Source organism: Pholis gunnellus (genome assembly GCF_910591455.1).
Source record: "Pholis gunnellus genome assembly, chromosome: 10".
Classification (NCBI taxonomy): domain Eukaryota; kingdom Metazoa; phylum Chordata; class Actinopteri; order Perciformes; family Pholidae; genus Pholis; species Pholis gunnellus.
In genome coordinates, this window is record NC_136537.1 from 11,150,921 (window position 1) to 11,177,629 (window position 26,709).

The window sequence follows — 26,709 nt, forward strand, 5'->3', positions numbered from 1 at the left end:
CAAAACGTAGTATGTCAAAAACGTCTATAGAAATGCTGTTGAAAATGTTTTAGAAAATGAATCAATTGAAAATGGTATTATTGATGACATTATTACTTTTATTACAATTTTGGGACACAAACTTTACACATCAGTCAAATTCATTGTTTGCACAGTGAACTTAAATACAAGTCATTTTTCAATTCCACCCTTAATATTAACATAAGTGCAAAATGCATGTCAACATACAGTATAATTAAAATGAATAAATACATATTTACAGATTGTTTTTTTCATTTACAGCAGTCAGTTCATTGAGATATTTTGGAATTCATTTAGGCTGCACGGTGGTGCAGTGGTGGTGTAGCACTGTCACCTCACAGCAAGAGGGGCCCGGGTCCTTCTGTGTGGAGTGTGTGTTGTTCTCCCCGTGGCAGCGTGGGTTTCCTCCCATGCAGCTTAGGTTATTTAGAGACTCGAAATTGCCCGTAGGTGTGAATGTGAATGTTGTCTGTCTCTATATGTGCCCTGCGATATACTGGTGACCTGTCCAGGGTGTACCCTGCCTTCCCCCAATGTCCAGCGCCCCGCGACCTTGAATAGGATAAGCGGTTTGGATAATGGAATGGGAATGGATATTCGTTTAACTAACCTAAAATAAAAGTCCTTACAGTTTTGTTTTTGACAAAATGATACAGCTGAGACACTGTATATTCACTAAGTTGTTGTACATCAGCTGAGGTTCTTCATGTGTCAAGTGTCCATCAAGAGCATTGTGAGCAACAAATGGTTATTTTATTGTAACATTTGGAAAGACTATACAGTTATACTCATCCACAACCAGCAATACACACACCATCACTTAGTCTTTCACATATCGTTGATAAAGTGTCTCTGAGATTGTTGAATGCAAATGAGGGAGCTGAATTAGCTGATCTTGTATGGAACATGTCATGAAAAGGCTCTCTGAGGGAGAACAATGAGATACAAGACAATCACATCATAGTGTTTTTCACTCTCTCGAATATCTGTCTGACTTTTACTGCAGGGACACAGCCTTCTCTCACAATGGCGATGATCCCTGTGGAAACAGTGAGATAGGCTTGAGTTAGAAAGTACCTGTGAAAATACAAAAAAGAAAGAACGTACTGGGAATATCTTTGCGTCCGACCTTCATCAATCTTCAGGCAGTTGACCACGGTTGAAGCAACAACTTCATTTGAGTCCCCATCACACAGAACCCCTTGGAGCTTGTGTCCCAGTCGACTGTGGCAAAAAAGGTAGTAGGAGAGGGCGTTTGAGTAAATGTGCATGTAGTTTCTCTCCGTTTGCATAATATGACACATTTGTCACTCTGCTACACAAGACACACTGAGATTAGTCTGCTGTAAAAAGAAAATGTAAGTTCCGATAAGAGACACTGACTTGATGACCATGATGTGGTGAGTGCTGTCTGGCTCTCCACTGGGATTTGCTGAAGTAATAGCAAGGGGCCCGGTGAGGTCACACAGGTGGTTCGTCACAGTGTGGTCAGGGACGCGGATCATGATGCTGTCCTTGGTGCCAACACGATCATAAGCAGGTCCCACTCCTACAAAAAGATGAATTAAAAAGGTGAGGTAAATACTGGTAATTTAGTTTTATAGGCTGAAACAGGTTACTGAATCCAGAAACACAGCATTTAAACTGAACAGTTTACCTAGTTTGAACAGCCAGTCTCCTTTGCTGACGATGCAGCTGATGCCTCCGGGATACACATTCCTCATGAACTCCCAGAGTAGAGGGCTGAAGGGAGGCTTGGCTGCCACTAGCTGCTCCACATTAGAGATGCAAATGCAGATGGGCTTCTCTGCTGGTCGGTCCTGAATGAGGTCACAGTGTCAAAACTAGATGTTATGATCTGTGTAAAATTTCCCTTTTAAATGATACCAAGATAGCATGTTTTTCATTCTTACTTTAATATTGTAGATCTTCTCTATAGCTTTAGGATTCTTGCAGGAGGCAGCGAGTGCATACACAGTGTCTGTGGGAATACCACACACTCCTCCTTCCTCCAGAAGGCCAGCAATCTTCATGAGACCACTGGTGTGTTGTGAATAAGTCACAGGACAGGGTAGTTCTGGAGCAGACTCCTGCTTCACTTCCTCCTGAGAGAGGGACATTTTTGTGAAAAGGATATAATATGACAGACCATTATTGAATTAGCAGAGGTATGCAAAAGGTGTCTTATTTGGTTACCTTTATTAAGGGAGGGCCCATAGGTAGCAGCCGCTGTGAGAAGATGCAGTTCACCAGTGATGCCAGAGCTCCATATATACAAATGATTGAAAGTAGCGAAAGCATGGCAACTGTAAAGAAAATGTTGTCACAATGTTTAAATAACTATATGGATTTTTTTTACAAATGATATTCTCATTTCAGCCTATTTAAAAACCTAAAAAAAAAATTGGCCATACATACTTTCTAGTTGAAGTGGCAGTTGTTGCAGAGTGGAAAGCAGTAAACAGACCAGAACAACCTCCATGACTGTTGTTAGAAACAGCAAAACCAGGTTCCTATAGGCAGCTGACGTAGACAATGGAAGAAAGAAAACAAGCTCAAAAACAAACATTTATTTGAACTCTATTGAAAAAAAAAGAATCCTGTTGACCTTACCAATCAGCATGAGGAAACCATTAATGACCAGAAGAGCAATGGCTCCTGCTGTGAAACCGTAAGCTGTCTCTGTGGAAAACTGAGGCCGATTACCTGGAATAGAAGAATGTGGGATCAACGTTTTGTGTGATTTAGTCGCACCAAGTCTCCATTAAACATATTTGTACTGACATACCTGCAAACTTAAACCAGGTCCAGGTTGCCCATACTGCTACATAGATGGATGGGATGACTGACCCAAAACGACCAGCTCCTGTGACTTGCAGTCGGCTGACATAGGCCTGGATGATGGCTCCAGAGATGAGGACCCAAGGGACAGTCAGATAATGGAAAATAGGATTCCTGCTAACTGAATTTACAGTAATAGCTGAGAGGGCTGCAACTCCATTTAAAAGGTAGAACAGGGCGTCTGAAGCCTGGTCAGTTTGGGGCAGCGCCTCCTGGTCTCCTTGCTCGGCCCTGCAGCATTTCAATGCCTTCTTCAACATGTCAGAGGAGATGGGCTGTGGTCCAACAGGGATTAGAGACTTCTCTGCTATGGTGTTGATAAGACGCGCAAAAGTACAGTACAGGGAGACTGCGGTGAACAGGGAGCAAGCTACACCAAAGAAGATGTAGTATTCCTGGAGAGGAATCTGAGGGACTGTTGAGAGTGTGAGCAGGACAAACAGCATGTTGTGGATGAGCTCCAGGACATCTGTGTTAAGGCTTCCCACGCAGAGCACCACGCCTGCTACCACAAAGAACCAATCTCCCACCATTGCTTCCCTCACTGAGTCTAATCTACTGTCCCTCCCAAATCGAACAGATAGCACGAACTCATCCCAAGCCTTGATCAGCCAATATGTGGCATGAAGACCAAACTTAGTCGTGTGGTAGCAGTCTTGGCGCAGATGGGCATAGTAGCTGGAGAACAGCTGGGCAACTGTGATGATTGAGAGCCATGTGGCTCCTAAGCCAAAGGACTTTATGTACCCAAAGCTGTAGAAAGCAAAAATGAAGGGGGCAACGGTGTCACAGAAGAAACCCAAGGCCATGGGCTCTGCATATTTTGTGTTTTTCTTCTTCTCTTGGCCAATGCTCTGGGCACTTCCTGAGTTGGTGGTGCCTAGGAGGAGAACATTAAAGAGGGGGGTTCCGAAGCCTTTGAGGACTAGACGTTGAGTCAGACCTTTGATGAGCAGTGCAGCTGAACCATAGATGGCAAATAGCAAAATGAGCAATTCCAGAACCCCAGCGACCACGAGAGCCCAGGAGCTTGATACCAGACCCACTGCTTCAAAAATTAAGGTGGCTGTAATGGCTCCAAAAACAAAAGGCATGATGTAGTTGACCGTGGCAGAGCAAAACGCAAGGATAAAGGACAGAAGAATATATGGGACCAGACCAGCGATGGCTGACTCTTTTATGGATGTTAACATGTCAGTGGACATGGAAACATTAATCATCTCTTGTGGCATAGATGCTGTTATATTAGCTTCAGCTAAGGCACCAAAGTAGATTCGGGTGGCACCATAACTGCCCCAAAGAGCAGCATACCCAAGGAAGGAGGTGCCACTCAGATGATCGTATTTTCTAAAGGAAAGCAGTCCGGCCACCAGTTGGCATACACCACCAATCAGGATGAGATGAACACCTATAAAAAACATGGCATTGAAAATGTTAAGTTTTGTATTACTTTTTATTGTATTATTTGCACAGATTTTCTAAAAGTTTTACCTGCAAGTATGTTCTCCACCCCGACTGGTGCATTGCCAGTGTGTGCTGTATTGAAGTTTTGTAGAAGTACGAGTAATGCACTGATCCCATTAGATAACAAGCCTAACACTCCTGGTTCACCATAAAAACTGGCTGGAAATCCATCTGAAGTTGCCATCATGTCTTTGTTGTAAAGCTGCTGTTCCACTGAAATAATAAAACAAATGACACGGAAAACATATCCATGAATGTATGTACCCTGTCTATTTTCTAAGTAAATATGCAATAACAAATGCAGAGATCACCCAAAATACAAATTCAGAATATTGTCTCAATATTGGTTGATTTCTTTAAACAATTTATTTGCCAAAGTGGAATCATCCTCCAAGTTATATGCAGGGAGAGAGAGGTCACTGTTGTTTGTGATTAGAAAAACTTGACTCTCACAAAAGTTTACTACATGGAGCAAAATGACCTCCATTTCGATTGCCTCTCAACGGCTCTCAACATGTTGATGGCTAGCCAGCAGCTCATAGCTTACGGTGCTAACAACGCTAGCAGTGCAAACAAAAGTGACCTCATTCTCTGCTCGGGCAGACATTACTCCACTTTATCTTTACAAAGCAAACAGTTGTTTGCTGCTATAATTATTATTATATTCAAGCACTGAATATTGAATTTAGCTCTTTTAATGCCTTCTTTTTGTAGATCATTATAGAAAAATAAAATAAAAAAACAAGACTAAACTAAAATTATAATAACTTTAATTTAAGGAAGATAAATATACTGTAAAGTGCAGATGACAAATTGTTAAGTCCTACAAACTCAATTGAGTCAAATTGTAACGTTTTTCTCTCTTTTCTCTTATCTCCCTGTAACATTTACAGAAACCTGAGTCTTTGGCCTGTCCTGTCATAAGTGAAGTGGGCTAAACACTTTGAGAAGAGACACAATGGCGTAGTTGTATTTAACTTCCCTTTGCGGGTGACTGGAAAGCAGCCGGTGTCAGCATAAGTAAGCATTTCATTCATGATTAACAGGCAGATATTTACAGACATTAACCCAAAAGACAGGTACTGGCTCTGATTATGTCAATTATACATTTCTTAGATATATAATCTTGGTATTCTCTGTTGATTTCATAAATAACTAAATTTTGTTCTGCCATAGATGGATAGAGTTGAACTAACTGCAGATATTTACCTCATGTGAAAAGCATAGTAACACAGTAGCATTTTAAAGGTAACATGAAATAATGTTTTTGTGGAAGCTAGTAATACAGCAAATTAAATCAAAGTCTTACCTGGTGAAGACGCTCTGACAGATGAACTTGAGTTGTTCTAACCAGGGAAGAGAGATTCCCATAAATAAGGCCTCCTTGCATGTAGGAGGAGTTTATGAAAGTTTCCCTTCATGGTCTGCAACCTGAGAGGTGACATCACTTCTCTTCACCTTAAAAAATAAAGTAACACCCATTTTTCCTCCACTTCTGAGAAATGGCATTGCTGGTTATGATGATGACGATGATGAAGACAACCACTGTGGAATTTCTTCTATTTGCTTTGAAAAAATCGTGTTGCGGAAAGGCCTGCCCCTCCCTGTTCCTCCCAGATCAGTGTCAGTAGCCATTGTGAGTCCTGGATTATATAAGGCAGGTACCCTTTCAATGTGAAAAGCATCAGCATCCTTCCAACAACCTGTTGACTGCAAACCTACTGCATCCAAGATCAAGAAAAAAGAAGAGCAACAACTGACTGAAGCCATGATCTCCACATTACAGGTAATGATAACATATTTATAGATTTATTTTTTTTAACAGGGATCTATATATTTGGGAATTTTGTTCAAAGTTGATTAAGTCAAAAAGATTGCTGGGTATGCTTAAAACTGTTTAACAGGATCCAGTGCAGAATGTAATACTAAATCATTAAATCACACTATAGCTATAGGTAAGGGAGAATTTAACAGAGCTCTTGGTAAATATGGAGCAAATAACACATAATGTACCATACCTGATACACCCGCACAATAACTCTTTCAAAATAGTAACACAGGCTCCAGAATATTCATTATAGTGAGGCCAATGTCCACTAAAAGGCTGATTTAATTAGGTCTGAATCTGTGGCAGAAAACAACGGCCTGTAAAAAAAAAGGTTTAGAGTAATACAAAAAAATTAATATGTAATAATTTACAGATGAACAGTAAGGATATAATGTATGTTTTTGTATCCCCTGTAGAAAACAATAAGACCAGTGTGGGCTGTCAGAGGACTGCATACGCCTGCAGTGGAAGGTAAACTGAATTTCATTCTCTTGTCCTTTTCTGTCTAGTTCAGCCATTACAAAACAACATTTTGAGTTGTAGTCAAAAAAAAATCTCCTTTACTTACTCCTGATTTCCTTCCTTATTTGTGCTCACTACATTTCTTGCTCTTTCCACCTGCAGCCTTGAAGCGCCCGGCCCCTGAGGACACAGTCACAGCCAGCTATGGGAAGTTCATCAGTCAAGTAAAGCCCCAGCACTTGTCCTCTGTCGTGCTCCACCGCAGCAAAAGGATGGTGCTAGACAGCATCGGAGTTGGTCTGATTGGCAGCACTACAGACGTGTTTGAGCTGGCCCTGCAGCACTGTCAGGTGAGTCAGCGGGGAAATAAATATCTTTAAAGGGTTAACTCATACGAGGAAATACGACTGATGAAAGTAATTGCTTGACCTTAAGCAAACAGTAGTCGTAAGTCAGTGCAACAGCATTATTATCATAGGATTTTTATGTCTTGTGACCTTTTGCTCCACATTTCTGTGTTTGACATATGATTATGTCAGCTTTCAACTGAAGAGTGTTATGAAGTAAAGTTCACTGTGATGACACAATCTGTGACTGTATACAGTTGTATTAAAAATATCCTTGTCTCAACACTCAACACATTTTTTCACCTTCAGCACATGTATGGTCCTGATGACATCAGCTCTGTGTACGGCCGCAAGGGCACCAGACTCTCCCCGACACTTGCCGCTTTCGTCAATGGAGTGGCTGTGAGTATAAATATGTGGAAATGGTCCAACTGGAATTGGCCCAATCTGACAAGTGGCATTCCGCTCTGTGCTGTCTGCGGTTGCAAGGGCCAGGATGGCCCATGCCACGGCCGAGGCCATACAGTGAATACTGACATCAGACATTGATAAATAATATAGTGTTTCTAATAGATCAGCAGTTTGGGAGACTTCCTGAACTTCCCTATGGCCAGTCCACCCCTGGGTGCAAATACTGAATTTACCCCACATTACCCTTGAAGCTTGTTGTGAAAATTGTAAAGTTCACAATCAAAATGCGTTGGCCACAGTGAGAGTTAACATAGAAAGGAGATGAACTGCATAATTTAAACATAGACACTGTGTTTAAAACTAGTTACTGTATTATTTCATGAACCACAGTAAATACATTTACTACTACTCATAATAATTTGTTTGTTTGTTACAGACTCACTCCATGGACTTTGATGATACATGGCACCCTGCCACTCATCCCTCAGGAGCAGTCCTTCCTGCTGTGTTAGCTCTCAGTGACATGATGCCTGCTAACAGCAAACCTAGTGGTCTGGATTTCCTGCTGGCATTCAACATCGGCATTGAGATCCAGGGCAGATTGATGAGGTTCTCTACCGAGGCCCACAACATCCCCAAGAGGTAAGCACCTCAGACAGTGGGTCAAATTGGACATAGATACTGTCACTTATAGTCTAATAGCAATGTTGCAGTAGGTTTTGTACTTTTACTTACATTACAGTGATGGTTTAATAGATAAAAAGCCAGCTCCTTGTTAAGGAGTTTTCATTTGTACTCTAAATGAGAAGAAAGTGCAGTGCAATGTGCCGCCTCTTAGTGGTGTCTGTGAGCTGTGAAAGGCATGTTAATATGTTTAACTCAAGGGCAGCAGGGGCCCTGTGTGTAGTGTTAGCACAAAAAGGCATGTTGAGGAGAATATCACACAGGATTCTATTTGGCAAACACCAAGTAAAATGACCCACCACATTATTTGCTTGTTTATTAAACACTGAAATGGCGAAAAGCCTATTTCCTTTTAATGCCCTGAAAAGAGCTGTCTATGCATGTGGAGAGTCTCATGAAAGAGTAGCCGTTTGTACAAAGAAGCACCTTTACATACGGGCACAACTAACCATAATGATGGAGAGCACCCATTTAAAATGCTCCTTTAATCACAAGAGTAAATAGTTCCAAAGCACCTGACCAAAGTCTCTTGTTTTCTGTCCTTCTCATCACCAGGTTTCACCCTCCCAGTGTGGTGGGGACCATGGGAAGTGCGGCCGCATGTGCTCGCCTCTTGTCTTTGGATCACTCCCAGTGCAGTCATGCCTTGGCTATAGCTGCTTCTCTATCAGGAGCCCCAATGGCTAATGCAGCCACTCAGTCTAAACCGCTCCACATCGGTAATGCCTCACGTTTGGGGCTGGAGGCTGCTCTGCTGGCCTCCCGAGGCCTAGAAGCGAGTCCCCTGGTCCTGGATGCTGTCGCTGGTGTGGCTGGCTTCAATGCTTTTTATGAAGACTATGTGCCGCAGCCTTTAAGATCACCCAATGATGACGGCCATATGTTCCTGCTGGAGGAGCAAGACATTGGATTCAAGCGCTTCCCTGCCCATCTGGGGATGCATTGGGTGGCAGATGCTGCAGCCTCGGTCCATAAGCTTCTTGTGGGGCTTGGCCCTGGCACTGTTTCTCCAGCTATATTCCAAGAAATCCTGCTCAGAGTTCCCAAATCGAAGTACATTGACAGGCCATTCCCTGACTCTGAGCATGAGGCCCGCCACTCCTTCCAATTCAATGCTTGCAGCGCTCTCCTGGATGGGGAGGTGACTGTGCAGTCCTTCTCACCCGCTGCCATTAGACGCCCTGACCTGCACGCTCTGCTGAGCCGTGTTCACGTTGAGCATCCCCAAGACAACCCAGCTAATTTCAACAGCATGTATGGCGAAATCCAGGTGACACTTGTTGGGGGTGACATTCTGAAGGGACGCTGTGACACCTTCTACGGTCACTGGCGCAACCCGCTGACCAATGAGAGCCTGAGGAAGAAGTTCAGAAACAACGCGGGAGCGGTGCTTCCCTCAGAGAAGGTTGAGAGGCTGATTGATGTGGTGGAGGAGCTGGACAGACTTGAGGACTGCAAGGCCCTTCTCTCACAACTGTACTGAAAGGTCACAGACAATGACACTAAAAGACAAAATATTATAAAAAAATACATTGTAAAAATAATGAAATATCTGTTGTTTTATTGAATAATTTGTATTATTTCATTTTATTTTATTAAGAAATCAATTAGTTGTAAAATGCAATCTAGTTACATTGCAAAGGGGAAATGATGTAAAATGTATATATTGATTAGATTGATTATGTATTCATACTTTCAGATATCAACATCATACATATATTAAGTGTCTGTTTTTGTGCCAAATAATGTATTATTTAATGTCATCTTATACAATGGTAATGCTTGATGCTTGGAAACATTTAAATACAACAGAAGTATCCCTTTAACATTCCAGGTTTCATTACACAAATATTGCATTTCTGTTTGTTTTAATAAAATTACTAAAAGAAAATTTGAATGTGTTCCCTTTGTGCAAAAAGAAAATAATCATATCCCTTCCTGTAAGTACTTAATCACACTTTATAAATACATGTTGAAAACGAAAGCAAAAGGGTGAGGGTGCATGTGAAAATTCTATGAAGAAAATAATTGACTAATGAGGACACAAAGTAAAGCAAATAACCCTGTTATTAGGTGAATCCCTGCCAGTAAATCATTAAAAAACAAATGGTTTTCCGCAGTTCTCCTTTCACGATAACATTGTTGTGTCCTTCAAATGAAACTTTGAAGAGTAAGAAAAGTCAACAAGGAACTACTATGCATACTAAAGTCCGACAAAGGTGCTTTTCTTTTATATGTGTGTACACTTGGACTGCAAACAAAACCAGCGGCCGTGTTTTTATAAGCACTGCTGGGAAAATAAAAACGTTTTCCTCTTTCCAGTCTATTGGCCTGAAGTTAATGTGTGGCGAAAAGTCTGCACAGGAGGAATTGGTCTTGAAGACACGTGAACTCTGTTTCATGCACCTGCCCAGCTCATGTGAAAACCAACTAATAGCCCAGTCTAGGCAGGCCTGTGTGTGTTGGCACAGCTGAATCCACAAAGAAAGGATTTGCAAAGTCTTAATAGGGGTTAACAAACTACATAAGAAGCCACATTGATTTTATGATTAAAGTAAGGTCTGGGTGTTTCCAATAAAAAATAGAAGAACACTCTAAAAGCAGCTTGTTCAGAATGTGTTTGTTTGACAATTTTTGGGAAGTAATTGAAGTAATTTACTTGTCTTGGTCCAGACCTTTCATTCCTTCCCACTTCATCGAGTTCGAGTGGACTGATTAGATTAGATAAGACTTGGCAACGTGAGATATTTCTGGTGTATTCAGGTCAGAATCCTTTGGATCAGATATGAGACAGAAAAATAAGGTTACGCTAGCATGATAAAAGTCAATAACATTTCGTAAGGTTGACAAACAGTAAATAAGAATTGACAGTATCTTTAACAAGACCAGCTGACGCTACATACTCAGCCATGTCATTGCCCCCAAAACAATACTAAGACTTTCACAAAATTTTGATGAGCATAACGCTAACATAAAGGTAGCATTATGCTAGCCAGTTTCAAAGTCAATAGCGCTGAGTACAGTTGACAAACAGTTGATGTAATTTTAACGTATGTTTAACAACAAGGCTAGCTAGCTATCCAGCCCTGCAATTGTCCCAAAATATCAAAGTTTCACAAACAAATGAGAGGCCATGTCGGCCGTGAGTTGATCGCTGAAGGCCGTGATGGCAAAGCATCAGTAAGCGTTCTCTTCTCGTCTGTCAGTCACCTCTTTAGTTCTGACCTCTCCTCGTCCTGCAGCCGCTGTAGTTCGACAATCAAAGCCCTTCTTTTCCCCTTCCTGCATGTAATCAGGGCGTGCTTTTGTTGACACTGATTACAATGTATGATGTTTTTCCGATAACTATGACCAATTTTGAATCAACTCATGATGACGTATTCTTTTCTGTTGGTTCTACTTCTTACCCCTCCAACTTTATGTTTTACTTCATGTTTTCTCTTGTAACACTATCCCAATACTGTTGCCACTGTTTACCTATTTCTCTCCAAACTATGCTTTTCCCCTCCGAATTTGAAAGTTTAATATTTATTTCCACATATTTTCTCCCGACTGCCTTCTTCGCTAACATGCCTACTTTTTTTTTTATTTTCCAGGATTCCTAAGGGAGCTGGTACACATGAACGCTAGGCTATGTCTTCCTCCTGACTGGCCACCTTGATTTAGTAAACTATATTCCATACACTAGGTCTTGATGATTTCTGGCTGATTCATTTGTAATGCTGCTTGACAATGCTGACACGGAGTCACCACAGATTTGACTTGCTCATCAGATCATCCACCCACTCTAATGCTAATAGAACTGCAAATAACTCGAAAGCATACACACTCAAATATTGTGACGTTCTCGTACTAATCCCAGTCTAATGATTTGGAATCATCCAAGTTGCCCCTGTTTCCTTTGTTAGTGGATCCTTTGGCCCATCTGTAAGAACCTGCTGTTTTATTTCTGTAGCAGCATATCCACACAATCACTTTGCAGCAACCAGTCTGGTCTCACAGGCCACAACACAGTGGGACACAAATCAATTTCATGAACTTCCATTTGTTCTGTTATGTCCCTGCTTACCCATCCACAACTAGCTTTTTGTACTCCCCCCCCCTCTCCCAACAGGCCTCCAAGACCCTCTTAGTTGGATGGCATTCTTAGTGCCCCCTTAGATTGATGCAGTTGTTGGCCATCAGCTGTTTCCTACGGAGCCACAGTGGCATTTCTCCTGCCTCAACGTGCAGCGCAAACACCGGTGCTGTTTACACTGCTCATAAGCAAATCCTCAGAGTACGATAACATCCAGGTTTGACAGCAAGGACTTCGCTGCTGAACCATACACCCCACAGCCATAATCAATTATTGCGATAAGAATAGCGATAGGTATATTTCAATGATGTTACATCTGCTCCCCAATCTAGATAAACCAATCTAAAGAGGAATTGGTTTAAATAAACAGTTATATTATTTTATCTCTTCTTTGCGGAGGGAGTCTTTTTTTGGGAATGTTATTTATATGTCATACACCAGTCTACCACCCTATAATTATCTTCAAGTACAAATATTGTCTTTATCACCACTTCCTTATTAGTCACACTGACTATTGACTGATTATTCCCTTTGTACTTAGAGTTTCAGGGGACGTTTCCCTTAAATTCATGCAACTTTACAGTAAAACACAACTTAGACAGTATGTTCAGATCATCTTTCCATACAATAAAACACAGCACTGTAACATTTTTAATTGGTAATTGCACTTATTCATCCAGTGCTGTAGTTCCATTATAAAGTATATCAATACTGGGGCAATAATAAAATATGGAAACAATGGGAAGAAGGAAATAATCACTAAATATACTGCAGTTCCCAGGCAATGGGAAAAAGTATTTTTTACACAGAGATAATATTGAGGATTGTTTGTACAATAGCACACGTGTATCCCTGTGTTGTATCATAAGGAAAGATAAGATAAACCTCTATTGATCCAAAGAGGGGAAATGTGGTTGTTACAATAGAACCAAGATAGCAATGGTGTAGATAGAGGAAGTAAGATAATAATTATATTGTTAAAAAACTAATCTATGGAGACAAAAGAAAGGTCAGTGACAGTGGTGATTAATAGCATCATCGGCAAGTCCACGTTAACAGTGCACCAGACTGATATGATTAAATAATGGTATTTAATGTTTGTCTGTATTAATATATAGATGTAATAGAAATATAATATAAAATATGATTCACAAAACACAACATATTATTGCATAGTATGAGATATAGCATAATGTGAAAGGTAGTAAAATAACAAAATATAAAGTACAGGACTATAAAGAAATGTTTAATGTGTATAATATCATACAGTACATGTAGTATGGTAGGTGTAGTGGGCTATAATATAATATAAAAATAGTATACTGTATAACAGGATATATAACAAGGTACATATTAGGTATATAATCCAGCAGAGAAGCGATGGAGGGGAGAGAAATGTGTCTCAGTGTACCAGACGCTGTGGAGAACGGGTCTGTGTTTGAGGGTATGTATTGTGACAACTTCTTAGTTTGGATTTCAATGCGTTGCATGTTGAATGCTGGGTAGGATGTTGATTAGTGCCTCCTGGTAATACCTTGGCCCTGTGTTCTCAGTCCATACGAGTGAGGTTGTGTTACTCTCTGTCTACGACTCACTCTGCTTCTCACTCAACGAGTTATTTATAGTGTGTCAAAAATCAGAATTAACACAGCCTCGGATTCATGGAAGAACCTTTTATTTTCTGCTGACAAAGCTATAGTCCTCATAAGTGGTTCTCTTCACAAAGTAAGTACATCAGGTGCTGTTTTTTTCACTTTCTATTGCGTATTCAAAGTGCTAAAACAGCCTTTACCGTGCATGACTAAAATAACAACCACTGGTCAGCAGAGCTACACAGGAACAGTGTCTTTACACGGCCAACTGATGTTATCTAGTCTGAAAATAGTGCACGTGTTGTTTGAATTACAGTCATTCTGGTGGAAAACTTCAAAGCTTCAACTTAAATTGTACAAAGTGGGTCCAGCAGACAGAGTTGGGTTCATTCACCAACAAGGCAAAAGAAGTCTTAAGAAGTTCCCTCTGATGTTGACTGGTTATAGTTTGACACTTCAATGAGATTGTGGTCTGGATCTCTGAAGTAAAGAGAGGTGATGGTCCCCACAGCTCCGCTCCTTTCCACTGGACCCTCCTCGATCTCGACCCCACAAACCTGCACGGAAGAAGAGACAATAAAAAACTGACATTGTGCATTTCAGCGGCATGTAAAGCTGACTAGTGGTTTTAAATGAAGTAGCCATCTTGCAAGTTTACGATTGACATTAGTAATTCAAGACAGTATATATAGGAAACCGGTGAACAACCTTCAGATGTGCAGCTACTGTAGCCAGGGGGGTTTTGGTGATGAGGCACAGATCTGCAGAGCCTGCGGTTGGCTGCTTAGCTTTGGGCTCAAACTCCTGACCCAGCTGGTGAAGATTAAACTTCTGCTGCCCAAAACCCAGGGCCTTACGGTTTCCCTTGAAAGTGTAGAGACATGTGTGGGTGTTGAGAAGTGTCTGAAAGCTCAAGGTCCCTCGCATCCCTCCTAAATGAGTGGGGAGGGGTGCTATCAACTGGTAAACAATCAAAGCCTGCCATCTAGTGGATGTTATATCAAACAGTATTTCTAGTCTCACTTCTACTGCTAAAATAAATAATAATGATAAATTACATTAATGTACAAAGCACCTTGCATACCTTGAAAGTGATGACCTCCATGCCAAGGACCGAGGAATAGAAGTGGATGGTGTCCGGCACACTTTTCACTGTAAGAACCAAATGGTCGAGGCGGCTCACTTGAACTGGACAGGTTCGTTTGAATCTGACAACTCCAAGTGTCTGTATGGAGACAGTCTAGAAGAGATAACACAAATACATTATATGGATAAACAAAACGTATCGACATTAAAGAAGGTATTGCAATGTAATGGAGCATCAACAGCGCCGCTGAGTGGAAAACGTGTACGTCGTCCCGCGAGCTTCTAAAAGGTGGAATTCTAGTACCGATAAGCAAATAGCTTCAGCCCTCGAAAGCTAAGTCGCGTGCAAGTACGTGGATATCATTAGCTACCGCAGCAAGGATTTATCTACAGTGAACTCTTCAACTGTCCGCCGTTAATGTTACTTCCGCCCGTCCCGTGCAAAGCAATGCGAGCATGGAAAGTGCTAGTGAGAATAAATGTAACTTTGGTGGTGAAACAAATCGGGTAATGAATTCGTTTACCTTGAAGCTGTTCCTCTGAAAGAGCAACAATCGATTCCCAACTCTCTGAAGCGCCATCGTTGCCGTACAGTGACACGGGTACTTCCTTGTTTTTTCCAACGATTGTCATAGACTGTGAACGAGTGACGACTATACAAATGAGGGGGTTAAACATTTTGTTTCTAAACTATAACTTTTGTAAACCAGACTTCACCGATGTTCGTCTCCAACAATGATCATGCTCGTGATCATGCGTTTATGTCAGATGTGAATGAATGAGGACTTTCACAAATCCTACCAGTGACGGTGATAGTAATAACACTTCAAGTGCTTCATACATGATTACACACATGCAGTGTATATTGTGACAGAGGACTGGCACAATGGGTGTGATATTTAATGCTAATAACACTGAGGGGGACACCAACCATCAGTCAAAGTCATCGGGATCAACTTTCAAGAATGTGACAAATTCAATTCTGAAAAGCTCAAACGTGAAGTGGTTAGGGGAAGAAAAACCACTGTCAAATGAAAGCAAACATGTAAATAAAGTATATTTAGACAGTTTAATATAAGTGTTAATATGGTATGGTAATAATAACTCATAATGTGTGCACCTTAACTTAGAATAAAATTACCCAACAGCACAGAGAGTGTAAAGAATGCATACCTGCGATGCATTTTGTAGCATAACAACTTGTTTAATTCAGCGGTTAGTTTCATTTAACACCCAGTTAACATACTGCACTGGGTGACACAGAACAAGGCCAAAACTAAAGAATGGCTTAAGAGGGAACATACATTTCATTTACATATTTATGGTATTCAACAATGACAATGTCTTGCATTCAAACTTTTATGTCCCACAAAGGGAAGTAATAATTGTGGCAAAGACATCAAACAGTGGAACAAGAAACATGACAGGATGGCATTAATAGTGATGCCCTTTTCTCACTTTAGCCAGTGTTTCTGATCAACAGTGCTATTAAAAACTACTGAACTTCAAAATAAAATAACTTCAACACATTTTAAAAAGGTAATAAGTCTTCATTTAAGATTTTAGCCATTAACAACAGTTTTTAACAATAGCATATATTTATATCATGGTTTGTATTTCCCAACTTTCACTTTAGCATGTATTGCACACTGATATGGAGCGTCTGCTCATGGGGCAGAAGGAGGGCACAGTGGGTGAGCCTCTGGACTTTCTACCGGAGCCTTACTATGACAGAAGGACAATTGTGTGAATTAGTAAATGTGTAACCCTCAAACCCTTCGATTAATAACTTAAGTTGTCACGTGTACATTGAGGTGGACCTCCAGGTGAAGAGATCTGGTTTGAGTCGACATTTCACTTGGAAGTCAATTTCTGGTCATTTCAATCAATGCCAATACCATCTTAGAGAACTTAATTCATCAATCAATAATTAAAGACAATCCAATATGTTAGTGGAAAAATAAAGAATCAGACCAGTAGATAATAGATGACCGGACGAATGATTGTGAAATTATTGTTGTACATTAAAAAGTAAGAATCCTTTGACATTTTGGGGGGAAAAAGGCAAGTATATTCAAATTGTTTGACATGTCATGCCTGTTGTAGTAATTTTGAGGTGAGTAAATTCACATGATATCAACCCAATATCGACATTCAATACTGAGACATCCCTAATTTCTGGTATGAATACTACTCAATCGTTTTAATGATCAAGAAAATAAAGATGCTATGATTAAAAAAATAATTGGACATTTTGCAAAACTAGCCTGGTTTGATTCGTCTTTCCCTCATGTCTGTACAACAATCTATTTTTTTAAACAAGTCATCACAGTCTTCATGGTAAATGCCACCCCAAAACAGTAGTTTTTGATTCTTTCAAGTGAACAAAAAATGGAGCGCACAAGTCACACTGTTAATGGCAAACCAATTTATGCCCTACATCCTTTGGACACCTCAAACTCTAAATAACTCAGCTGTGTACACTGACACCACCTATTTGTCAACAGCAAATTTAGGGATGCTCTGATAGAAAGTAATTGCGGCTATCACAACCCTAATCTTTATGAGATAATTTACAATTCAAAACCAATTCACTAATACAAAGTATGATTCAAACTTATTTTTACAAGCTTATTTACAGCTAATACTTTGAACTTGTGTAACTAAGAACTGTACCAATACCCAACTTCCGGTATATAAGGCGCCATTTACGAGTTAATACAAAAGAGCAGATGTGCCGCAACTACCTGCAGATGTGCAGCATGTATAACCAGGGGATTCTTTAAGAGATACCAGTCTGCTTGTGTGCATGGCTTAATGCAATGCAACAGACTGCTTGGTCACTACAAGTTGATTCAAACAGCATGCATTGCTTGTGCCTAACTTTGGACTGCAATAATAAATGCCTTACTAAAGACTGTATATGCCCCAGTGTCACCGTATGGAGCACCCCGAATCAAATCTATAAACGCATTATGATCAAACTCACAAATGGTATGAAGGAAATACATTTCAACAGTGGAGACACATTCAAAGCCTCTTTTGGACTTGGGATATTTGATTACTTAGGTTGAGACAAAAGGCCCGCAGTCTTTAATAAGCTACACCACACTCTCTCGGTTGGCCGATACCAAGACAGCCCTACGGCAGATAGGGCAAGTGGAGTTTTCAGAGAGCCAGCGATCAATGCAGTGCACGTGATACTCGTGAGAGCAGGGCAGCTTACGTAGCTTGTTACCTTCTGCATATTCTGTTATGCATACACTGCAAGTCTTCAAGGCATCACTCTCACCAAAGTTGCGCATTGAGAGGTTGTCAATCTGCTCTTTGGTCAGCCCTTGGGGCTGGTCCTCGTCATCATCATTTAGGAGGAAGAAGTGGGCAAGCCGCAGGAAGGGCAGTGAGCTGGGCTCCTCCAGGCTGATAGGTGGTCTAGGTCGAGCCCTGCCCCCGGGGGGAGGTGGAGCAGTGGCAAGGCCCTCATCGATATCAGATTCAGCTGTCCTTGCTCTGACTCCTGCCGCCACAGGTGGTTCATCAACATCAGCAACTGGAGCAGCAGAAGCAGCAGGTGTAGCATCTGGGTTGTTGAGGGCTTCAGCTAGATCTGCAGGTGTGCTGGCTCCACGGTTTGAATCTGAAGAATCAGAGTCTGAATCCATGAGGTAGCCGAGTTCACCAAAACCAGTCATTATCTGCCTAATCATAGATTGGAGAGCCATTGAGGTTGCCTCTCCCAAACCTGCATCAGAGATTCTTCGGATAGGGATGCGAATAGTGCTGACATAGGTCCTCACACCAGCACGCTCAGAGCGTGAGAAAGTCCTACGGAATCCACCACGCTCACTCTCATAAAGAAATGTGTTGTTTGAGTTCTGGGAGCGCGAGCGGGTTCGGCTAGCAATGCTGTCTCTTTGGCGATATTCGCCTGGACGCACACGGCGCACCTGTAGATCAAGCATAATAGTAGGGGGCCGGCGGCCGGCTGCGCCCGCTTCCCCCCCAGCGGCTTCTCCTTCCTGAGATCCCATATTTTGAGCCTCTGGGACCGTTTCTGCACCAGCCCTAGATGGCTGAACATCACTGTCAGCAGTGCTTTGCCTAGAAAGAACATGTTGTCGAGTCCGAGAACTGCCCTCCACTTGAGGCACAAGGGGCGTATTGGCAGCAGAGTTGAGGCCTTGAGAGCCGTGAGCATTATGTAGATTACGAAGACCATCCTGCTGATCCAGGTTGAGAGGGGAGCGGCTCCTAGCTGTACGGGCCCTAGTCCTGCGTGGTTCTGGACTGCGGCTGCGGGCTCTCCTCTGTCCTCTGCGTGGAGAAGGAGAAAGTGGTGGTTGTACTGTTAGGGTGGCAGGTGACCTGGGTGGTTCTTCAAAAATCTCTTGTGAAACAACTTCTTCTAATTCAGGCTCTGGTTCCACTATGACAGCCAAATCCTCTACAACTGGTTCTTCCACCACTTCTGTCTCCATGGGCACCTGGGGTTCTGCAATGGTCACTTGAGATTCCGCAATGGTGACCTGGGGTTCCGCAATAGACACCTGGGGTTCCGCAATAGACACCTGGGGTTCCGCAATGGACACCTGGGGTTCCGCAATGGACACCTGGGGTTCCGCAATGGACACCTGGGGTTCCGCAATGGAAATCTGGGGTTCCGCAATGGACACCTGGGGTTCCGCAATGGTCATCTTGGGTTCCGCAATGGACACCTGGGGATCCGCAATGGACACCTGGGGATCCGCAATGGACACCTGGGGATGCGCAATGGACACCTGGGGATCTGCAATGGACACCTGGGGATCAGCAATGGACACCTGGGGATCAGCAATGGACACCTGGGGATCAGCAATGGACACCTGGGGTTCAGCAATGGACACCTGGGGATCAGCAATGGACACCTGGGGATCAGCAATGGACACCTGGGGATCAGCAATGGACACCTGGGGATCACCATTCACCACCAGCGGATCACCATTCGCCACCAGCGGATCACCATTCGCCACCAGTGGTTCAGCATTTGCCACCAATTCTTGACCCTCTGGAGACTCTTCTTGAGACTCCTGCTCCCCTTCAGCAGCTGCCTGCTGTTCAGCCAGGTTGCGATTCACACTGATTTCCAGGCTGAAGCGAAAATCGCCACTGTTTGGGTTGGTCTGGCTTACGGCCCGCCATGACTGGTTTCCACGATGACCAGTTCTGGTTGTGTTGCCTGTGCGTCTTACTGTGTTCAGCCAGTCTAAGAGACTATCCCCATTGGCAGGATCCTCAGAGTTTTCTGGTGGTTCTGAAAAACAATAGAGGAAACAAGTCACAAATCATATCTGAATTTGACAGTACATCACAGATTCAAAAAAAGGCAAACTTACCAACTGGATCTTCTACACTTTCAGTGCTGGGGGCACTAGTACTGTTATTCTGCTGTTCTGGACCATCTTTTATTTGCTGAAGTCTACTAAACAGCTCATCCTCCGTCACCTCTCCTGAAAGACACATTACAAAAGAAAACAACAGTCTGTTATTGAAAAAGAAAAATGACATTTCACATATTCCTTGAAGGTTTTTTAAGTGTTTATTACACTTCCTCTTCTCTAGTCTGACAACCAATGTAAGGTGGGAGAAAGCCATTTGCAGATGCTGGGAGGAACTGAAAGATTAACTCACTGCAATTAGAACAAACATTTTCTGATTCAATGCATAGAGAGAGGTGAAGTCAGCAGGGGGACACAGTGAGTATATTTAAATCCACAGTAACATTCCACAATTATTCCAAATATGACAATATTCAGAATTGAATATGGGTCATGTAAACAGTGTATTTTGTTTGGATATTCCAAATTAGGCTTTATTCCAAATGTAACATTTTCAGATTAAGACATGTGGGATATGTCGATTTGTTCTGGTTTGAGGAACGGTTATGGACATACAGGGCACATGGAATATGCATCTCAATTGGGTTTTTTACTTCAGTTTGCGACACAAGACCGTTTACTTGTTGACAGTCAATTCTGTGTTTCTCAGCCCGTTCTCATGCATAGCCATAACAATAATAGCTTGAGCAACATGACTGTAGTTGGAAAGGAGGGGAAATTTACGTAACGGGAATATTACTGGAATGTTCTTTTCAGTTTTTTTTCAGTTTAGATGAGTCTCTTCAGACTCATAATACATGTAGTGAAGACTTTGAAGGAATTTGACATGTAGGATTCCATTGAACAATTTCCAGTGAGAAACATACTGCCTTCCCTTTAGATACGTTCTTTTTTTTTAAACAGAGGACTGATAGAGAGCTTTGACAATCACCTGAAGCTTAATATCAGCAAAACCAATGAGCTTGTTGTGGACTATAAGAGGAACAGGAGGCCCCCTGTCCTGGTTGTCATCCAAGAAGAGGAAGTGAAGAGGGTGGACTCATACAAGTACTGTGGCGTCCAAATCAATAAAAAAAAAAAACTGGACTGGACTCACAACACCTCGGGAAGGGACAGAGCAGACTGTTCTTCCTGAGGAGACTCGGATCCTTCAGTGTACACTCCTGCAGATCTTCTATCTTCTAGTAGCCAGTGCTCTGTTCTTCATTGTGGTCTGCTGGGGAGGTGGCATCAAGACCTGGAGGTCAGCAGTCTCAACAAGCGGTTAAGCAAGGCCAGCTAGGTGATGAGGTTGGAACTGAACAGTGTGGAGGCAGTGGCGGAGAAAAGGACGGGGGCCGTAATCAAAGCAATCTTGGATAACCCTTCTCACCCTCTCTACAACGAGCTGTGACAGATTGGCAGCTTGTCGCAGACAGAAGGATAAAGGACAAGATCCAAACCTGTGGGTGTTTCTCAAAGTCAAAGAAGGATCCTTCAATGGCTGAATCTCAAGGATGCTACGTCATCAAATCCTGACAAAGGACTGTTCCAATGTCGGAGATCCTTTGAACTCTACAGAGGACTTACTACTTCATTTGGGGCATTTTCAAGTATATGTGTGTTGATCCTCCGCATTCCTAAAAACATCCACAATCATATGCGCACAATGCATTTCCTGTCCCCCAATTTGGAAACATTGGAAGAATGCTGGCAAACTTTCAGTTAATCGACCTCAGCAGTCCACCAAAATCTTTTCCTCAACAAATTTGAGGTGAGAAATTGCCAATCCAGTTGCTGAATCTTCAGTCGCAATAGATCTTAATAGCCTAATATAAAAGTTTAAAATGTAAAAGCAGCAAACAGACTCATTCAGCGAGCTATTAATAGCACTGAAGCCAGCGACGGCAAAGATGGACAGCAGGGTAGAGCAAGCATATTGTCACATCTAACTTGGTAAATAAGGGCTTTATTTAGACCAAACCAGAGTGGGGGATTGTTGGAAGTGATTGTTGAATGAAGTGTGTTTTACAATCAGCGAGATAATGGTGGCATTGAGGAGAGTATGTTAATTGTATGTTTTGTAATTGTACAAATCCCTGATAATTTTATAGAATTTTTTAACAGGCCTACATATTTTGAATGCAAAATCAATATTCCTACTACAAAATATAAGTAAGAGTAATATATTGAATTATTCGAAATAGTTTATTAAAAGAAATGCATACATTTCTTTCGCACACCGGCACACTCGCTAGACCGTTCCAACATGTGTTTTCTGAATGCTAGGAAGGAGTCTTGGACAGCCTCTATAGGACCCGACTTGGAAGGACCAGTCCTATCAAGGAAGCATCCTTAACTTTGAGAAACATCCTGGGAGTTGTCCCTCATCCGAGGTGAGAGTCTAAGGATAGAGGTTGTTTGCTGTGTAGATTGTGAAGCCCCTTGAGGCTAATTTTTTTATTTGTGAAACAGGGATATATAAATAAAATTAATTTGACTTGTCTTTGTTATGCTTTGTTGTTCTTGTAGGGCTGAATGTCTATTAGTTTTTAAGAGAAATACCTTGTGTGTGTTGACATGCTCGGCCAGTAAAGGGGATTCTGATACAACACAAAGGTGTAGCCATGACAGTAGACAAAGTTTCAAATGTGGATGTTGCTGCAAAGAAGCTACAAACTCCAAAAATGGATACTGCAACCTGAGAGCACAGAAGATCTACAAAATCACCAAAGTTTCAAGGGGGGCACCCAAGATCAGTATCCAATCAATTGTAAAATATGGTCACAATGTCCCCTTCTGTTCTGAGTTATGGCATTGAATCAGCCGAACCGTTGCAGAATACTATGTTGTCACAGTAAAGTTGACCTTTCACCTTTCGGATATGAAATGCCATCACTTTATCCTGTTAGCCATTTGTGTAACATTTTCAAATGATAAGCGTTTGAATTCTTGAGTTTTGTGAAGTCACAGTGACCTTGGACCACTGAATTGTAAGCGGAGTGAGCAGTGATGATTTACACTCAGAGTGAAAGCTACAGTGAAAGCTTCAACTGGGGGTTTTAGATGAGTCCTGTTGTCATATTTCATGACCCTAAAAAATAAAATCCTCAAACAATTTCAATAAAGTGATACATCTGATTAAATGAGCCAGTCTTTTTTATTGAATTGACTTCCTTTTATGAATATGACTTGTCTTTCTTTTTTTTTATTGCTGCTACACGTCCCCATTAATAGCCCACAGGGGGGTCCTTTGAGTGCAGAAAGTGGGAGACTAAACTGCTTTTTGACAGCATTCACTATGTTGTTTTATGTTTTATGAAATGCTAAACGCAAACAAATATGGATTGAAACAGAATATTTCTTTAGATAATATTTTGGAAATAATTACATATATCTGTTGATGGTTGAACTTTACAACACAGAGTTATTGGAAATGTTTACATCACATGCGCCTGAAACAAACCATGAGCAATACACAGATGCATTCTGGGATGGGCGCTGTCGGGCATGCTTTGAACTCATGGTGTGGGCGGTACCACAGCAAAATTAGATTTTTTTTATAAATAAGCTCTTTCTGAAAATATCTTTGAGTTACTTAGTATTACACAAATGTCAACATGTTCACAGTCAGAGATTGCAGTCACAATACTAAAGACTATTGTAATTAGACTGAAGGTGTATTACCTGGGGTGCCCAGAAGATTGTTGTCTCTCATGAGACGATAGTCCTCATCACTTAGATTGTTGACAAATTGGTAGAAGGCCTCCTCCCTGTCCAGGCGGTCCAGCTGCCTTCTGCGTTGTGACTCTGGCTGGTCACTGCCACTCTGCTCTAAACTGTCAGACCCTTCCATTGATTAAGAGGGGAGGGAGGTTGAGGGAATGCTCTCCAATCTTCAGCAAGATCCAGCTGCTGATGCAAACAAAAACACAAAGAAAGAAAGATTATATGTATAGTTTATTGACTGTAATAAGAATACCCAGATATAGAATAGGATTAGGTAACAGGGATTTACCACCAAAGGTTCATGAAATATATATATCCACTGTTAGCTCAGATGTCATCAGTGCATTACCTACCGTCTCTGGTATTACAATCAACCAGGGAAATGGTCATCAAGGGAAAACTATACAGTACACAATGCGACAATTTGTAAACCCAGACTCAGTACTATAGTTACCATACACACAACACTGGCTAGCTGAGCCATTACGTTTATCGCAACGTATTTATCCCGAACAAAACAGACAATGTGGCTATTCAACAGCTACTATAGATGTGTATACTTTGATGGTTAGTGTATGTCTAAATCCTACGGGAAAGCGATGTGTTTGTCAAAGTCGAGATAAAAACAAAATGGCATCATCTGGTTTAGCTTACGTTCACCAGCTAGCTAGCTAGTAATGTAACTTACACGGTTTGCAACACTGATAACTTCACAATTAGCTATACAAGAGAAAGCACTATGTTTGTAGTAAAGGATGGAGGAAATACGGAAACACTGGTGATCGGATGAGTGTGGTTACGTTACCATGTGTATCGTCGGCTCAAAACAGGCTTCTTTAAAGACCAAACAACCCCGGCTGTCTGGAGCTTTCACTACGCTAAAGCTAGTTAGCCTCCATGTCTTACATTAGCTAACGCTAACTTAGCCAGTAACTTCGTGATAAGTGTCCTTAGTTACAGTACCTTGACGTAAATACTCATATAACTGGTGTTAGGAAACACGAGGTGGACTTGATATAAGTCTTGTTTATTGTTACTGAGGAAAACACGAGGATTTCCTTAAAAAGACATTGACGCTACTGTTAGCATCACCACAAGCTAACTTAGCGAGCAACGTCAACCAATGACGTTCACAACCATCGACCAGAGCACACAAGCTAAAATTAGCTAGCTAATGCAAGTAAAGGTAGTCAGGAGAAATACACATCTGTCACCAAATGTCTGTTAGATTACCTGTTCAATAATGTTCGTAGCCGTGTAATCGTACTTCCAAATTGTTCTTCTAATATTCTCTCAGAAACGCTCGATTGTTTAGCTAAGTACAATTTCAGGATTCCATTTTCTTTCTTTTAGGAAGGCTACAATGATTTACCGGAAGCTGAGTACCCATCAACTCTTTTCCCTGAGTTTAACCTCCCAGGTAGACACAAGCACCGCAACATCACAGGCTAAAGGGTTTGAGTTTACGTCGGCCAATCGTGGCGACTGAGGCGGGGTGAGTTGTTACGCCTGAAAGACTTAACTCAGAGCAACAAAACACACTGTTACTCTGAGAACAGCAATAGAAAGAGGATGTTTGTGTTGGACAGTGTGGCACTGTGGCGCTGCAGCGTCACGATGCGGTTGTAAAGGCAAAAACACTTACCTTCCGCAGAATTCAGGCTAGAAGACAAAGATCTGCAGGCACACGATCGGCTTAAATGGCCAGCACACATAGCATTATTCAAATGCTTTCAATGTAATTATCTGTCTACTGTTCATAATAAAGCATGACATTTACCCCTCAATAGCATCCAATGGCCTATGTCACAGCATAAATCATAATCTTCATAAATTGAAGCAACTCATTTAGGCTATTTTAGTAGTATGTGTCACTATTGTACTATTGAATCCCATTTTGACTATCTGTTGTTTAGTGTGTTTTAAAACGGTTTCTATTATCTTGTTAAACAAAGGAAAGAAGGCCTGATATTGATTTTCATAAAGCAATAAAAAAGTGCAGTTACTAAAATCCCATGTGACTGCATCATTAATGCCTTACTTAGTTGTATAGTTGCTAGTGTTGAACGACATGGTGTTTGTGCACTGTGTACAAAACGCACACAATATAGCATATTGCCCAAGGCAGTGTTGTATGTAGCCCTCGTAATTTTTTTCAATATTAACTCACTCAATTCTCAAAAGAAGTGCTTTTTCAGCCAGCGGAGGGAACTGAAAATCCACAGTTCCATTGATAAATAAGCTGGTCCTGCTATGTTCATCGTGTACTGTAGGTACGTCTACAGCAGGGGTCGGACACCTTTTTGATATAAATAAACAATCACACCAACAATTGTACTAATGAGATAGTCTATGACTGCCCATGCAGTGTGAGCACGCACTGACAAAACAACTAGGGTCTCATTTAATAACCACAGGTGTATCTGATCCATTGCATTAGACATTCTGTCTTATAATTTGCTTGCTGACTTATTGGCTATGGGTGACTAAAGAACAAAAACAATGCTAATACCACCTGACAATTTTGGAAGCATATATCACAGAATCTGTTATGGTCTGAGACAGTATCTCCAGCTCCAATTAAGCATGCCAGAATGAGTTGCAGTGTGGACCACAGCAGCCCAGCTCAGAGTTATGGATGAGCAGTCACTCTAGCAATGCCTGACCCTGAGTGCTAATTAGATATGACATTAAAATAACATGAGCCGAAGTCAGGCTTGTGCAGAAATTAAAATGCCTTGCGTCGAAGAAACGTCCAATATAACAAATAAGGACAGACTAATTGGAGCTACTGAGGTTATAGCTAGACTTT

General features: G+C 41.5%; 3 protein-coding genes across 5 annotated transcripts; 1 reads left to right on the forward strand and 2 right to left on the reverse strand.

Annotated features, from left to right (window-relative positions):
* Window positions 1-6,094: 6,094 nt before the first annotated feature.
* Window positions 6,095-9,541, forward strand: irg1l (immunoresponsive gene 1, like; the record flags this gene model as incomplete). Its single annotated transcript, XM_079168217.1, has 6 exons — window positions 6,095-6,112; window positions 6,571-6,625; window positions 6,779-6,966; window positions 7,273-7,365; window positions 7,811-8,016; window positions 8,614-9,541. The coding sequence occupies 6 exons, from the start codon at window positions 6,095-6,097 to the stop codon at window positions 9,539-9,541; spliced, it is 1,488 nt and encodes a 495-aa protein (XP_079024343.1).
* A 4,255-nt stretch (window positions 9,542-13,796) lies between these two features.
* glod5 (glyoxalase domain containing 5) lies at window positions 13,797-15,453 on the reverse strand. The gene is made up of 4 exons (XM_079167942.1): window positions 15,339-15,453; window positions 14,813-14,968; window positions 14,437-14,592; window positions 13,797-14,285 (listed from the first exon to the last, which is right to left on the reverse strand). Exons 1-4 carry the CDS (start codon window positions 15,393-15,395, stop codon window positions 14,142-14,144), a joined length of 513 nt encoding a protein of 170 aa, XP_079024068.1. The 5' UTR covers window positions 15,396-15,453; the 3' UTR covers window positions 13,797-14,141.
* A 515-nt stretch (window positions 15,454-15,968) lies between these two features.
* rlim (ring finger protein, LIM domain interacting) lies at window positions 15,969-25,255 on the reverse strand. Of its 3 annotated transcripts, none has more exons than XM_079167620.1 (4): window positions 25,131-25,255; window positions 23,856-24,083; window positions 20,187-20,300; window positions 15,969-20,104 (listed from the first exon to the last, which is right to left on the reverse strand). In XM_079167620.1, exons 2-4 carry the CDS (start codon window positions 24,022-24,024, stop codon window positions 17,916-17,918), a joined length of 2,472 nt encoding a protein of 823 aa, XP_079023746.1. In that variant the 5' UTR covers window positions 24,025-24,083; window positions 25,131-25,255; the 3' UTR covers window positions 15,969-17,915. The 3 variants fall into 3 exon arrangements, with proteins under 3 accessions (XP_079023746.1, XP_079023747.1, XP_079023748.1); XM_079167621.1 differs by having other exon boundaries at window positions 23,856-24,080; window positions 25,131-25,251; XM_079167622.1 differs by lacking the exon at window positions 25,131-25,255 and adding an exon at window positions 24,703-24,716 and having other exon boundaries at window positions 23,856-24,080.
* Window positions 25,256-26,709: the final 1,454 nt, after the last annotated feature.

Bases quoted from the DNA above. Each gene is read 5' to 3' on its own strand.
- glod5 (XM_079167942.1), bottom strand. From the start codon at position 15,395: ATGGCGCTTCAGAGAGTTGGGAATCGATTGTTGCTCTTTCAGAGGAAC. The intron at 14,593-14,812 runs GTATGCAAGGTG...TACACTTTCAAG, and splicing joins TGGAGGTCATCACTTTCAAG to GGAAACCGTAAGGCCCTGGG. The intron at 14,286-14,436 runs GTTGTTCACCGG...TCTTCCGTGCAG, and splicing joins CAGTAGCTGCACATCTGAAG to GTTTGTGGGGTCGAGATCGA.
- rlim (XM_079167620.1), bottom strand. From the start codon at position 24,024: ATGGAAGGGTCTGACAGTTTAGAGCAGAGTGGCAGTGACCAGCCAGAG. The intron at 20,301-23,855 runs GTAATACACCTT...TGTGTCTTTCAG, and splicing joins CAATCTTCTGGGCACCCCAG to GAGAGGTGACGGAGGATGAG. The intron at 20,105-20,186 runs GTAAGTTTGCCT...ATTGTTTTTCAG, and splicing joins AAGTGTAGAAGATCCAGTTG to AACCACCAGAAAACTCTGAG.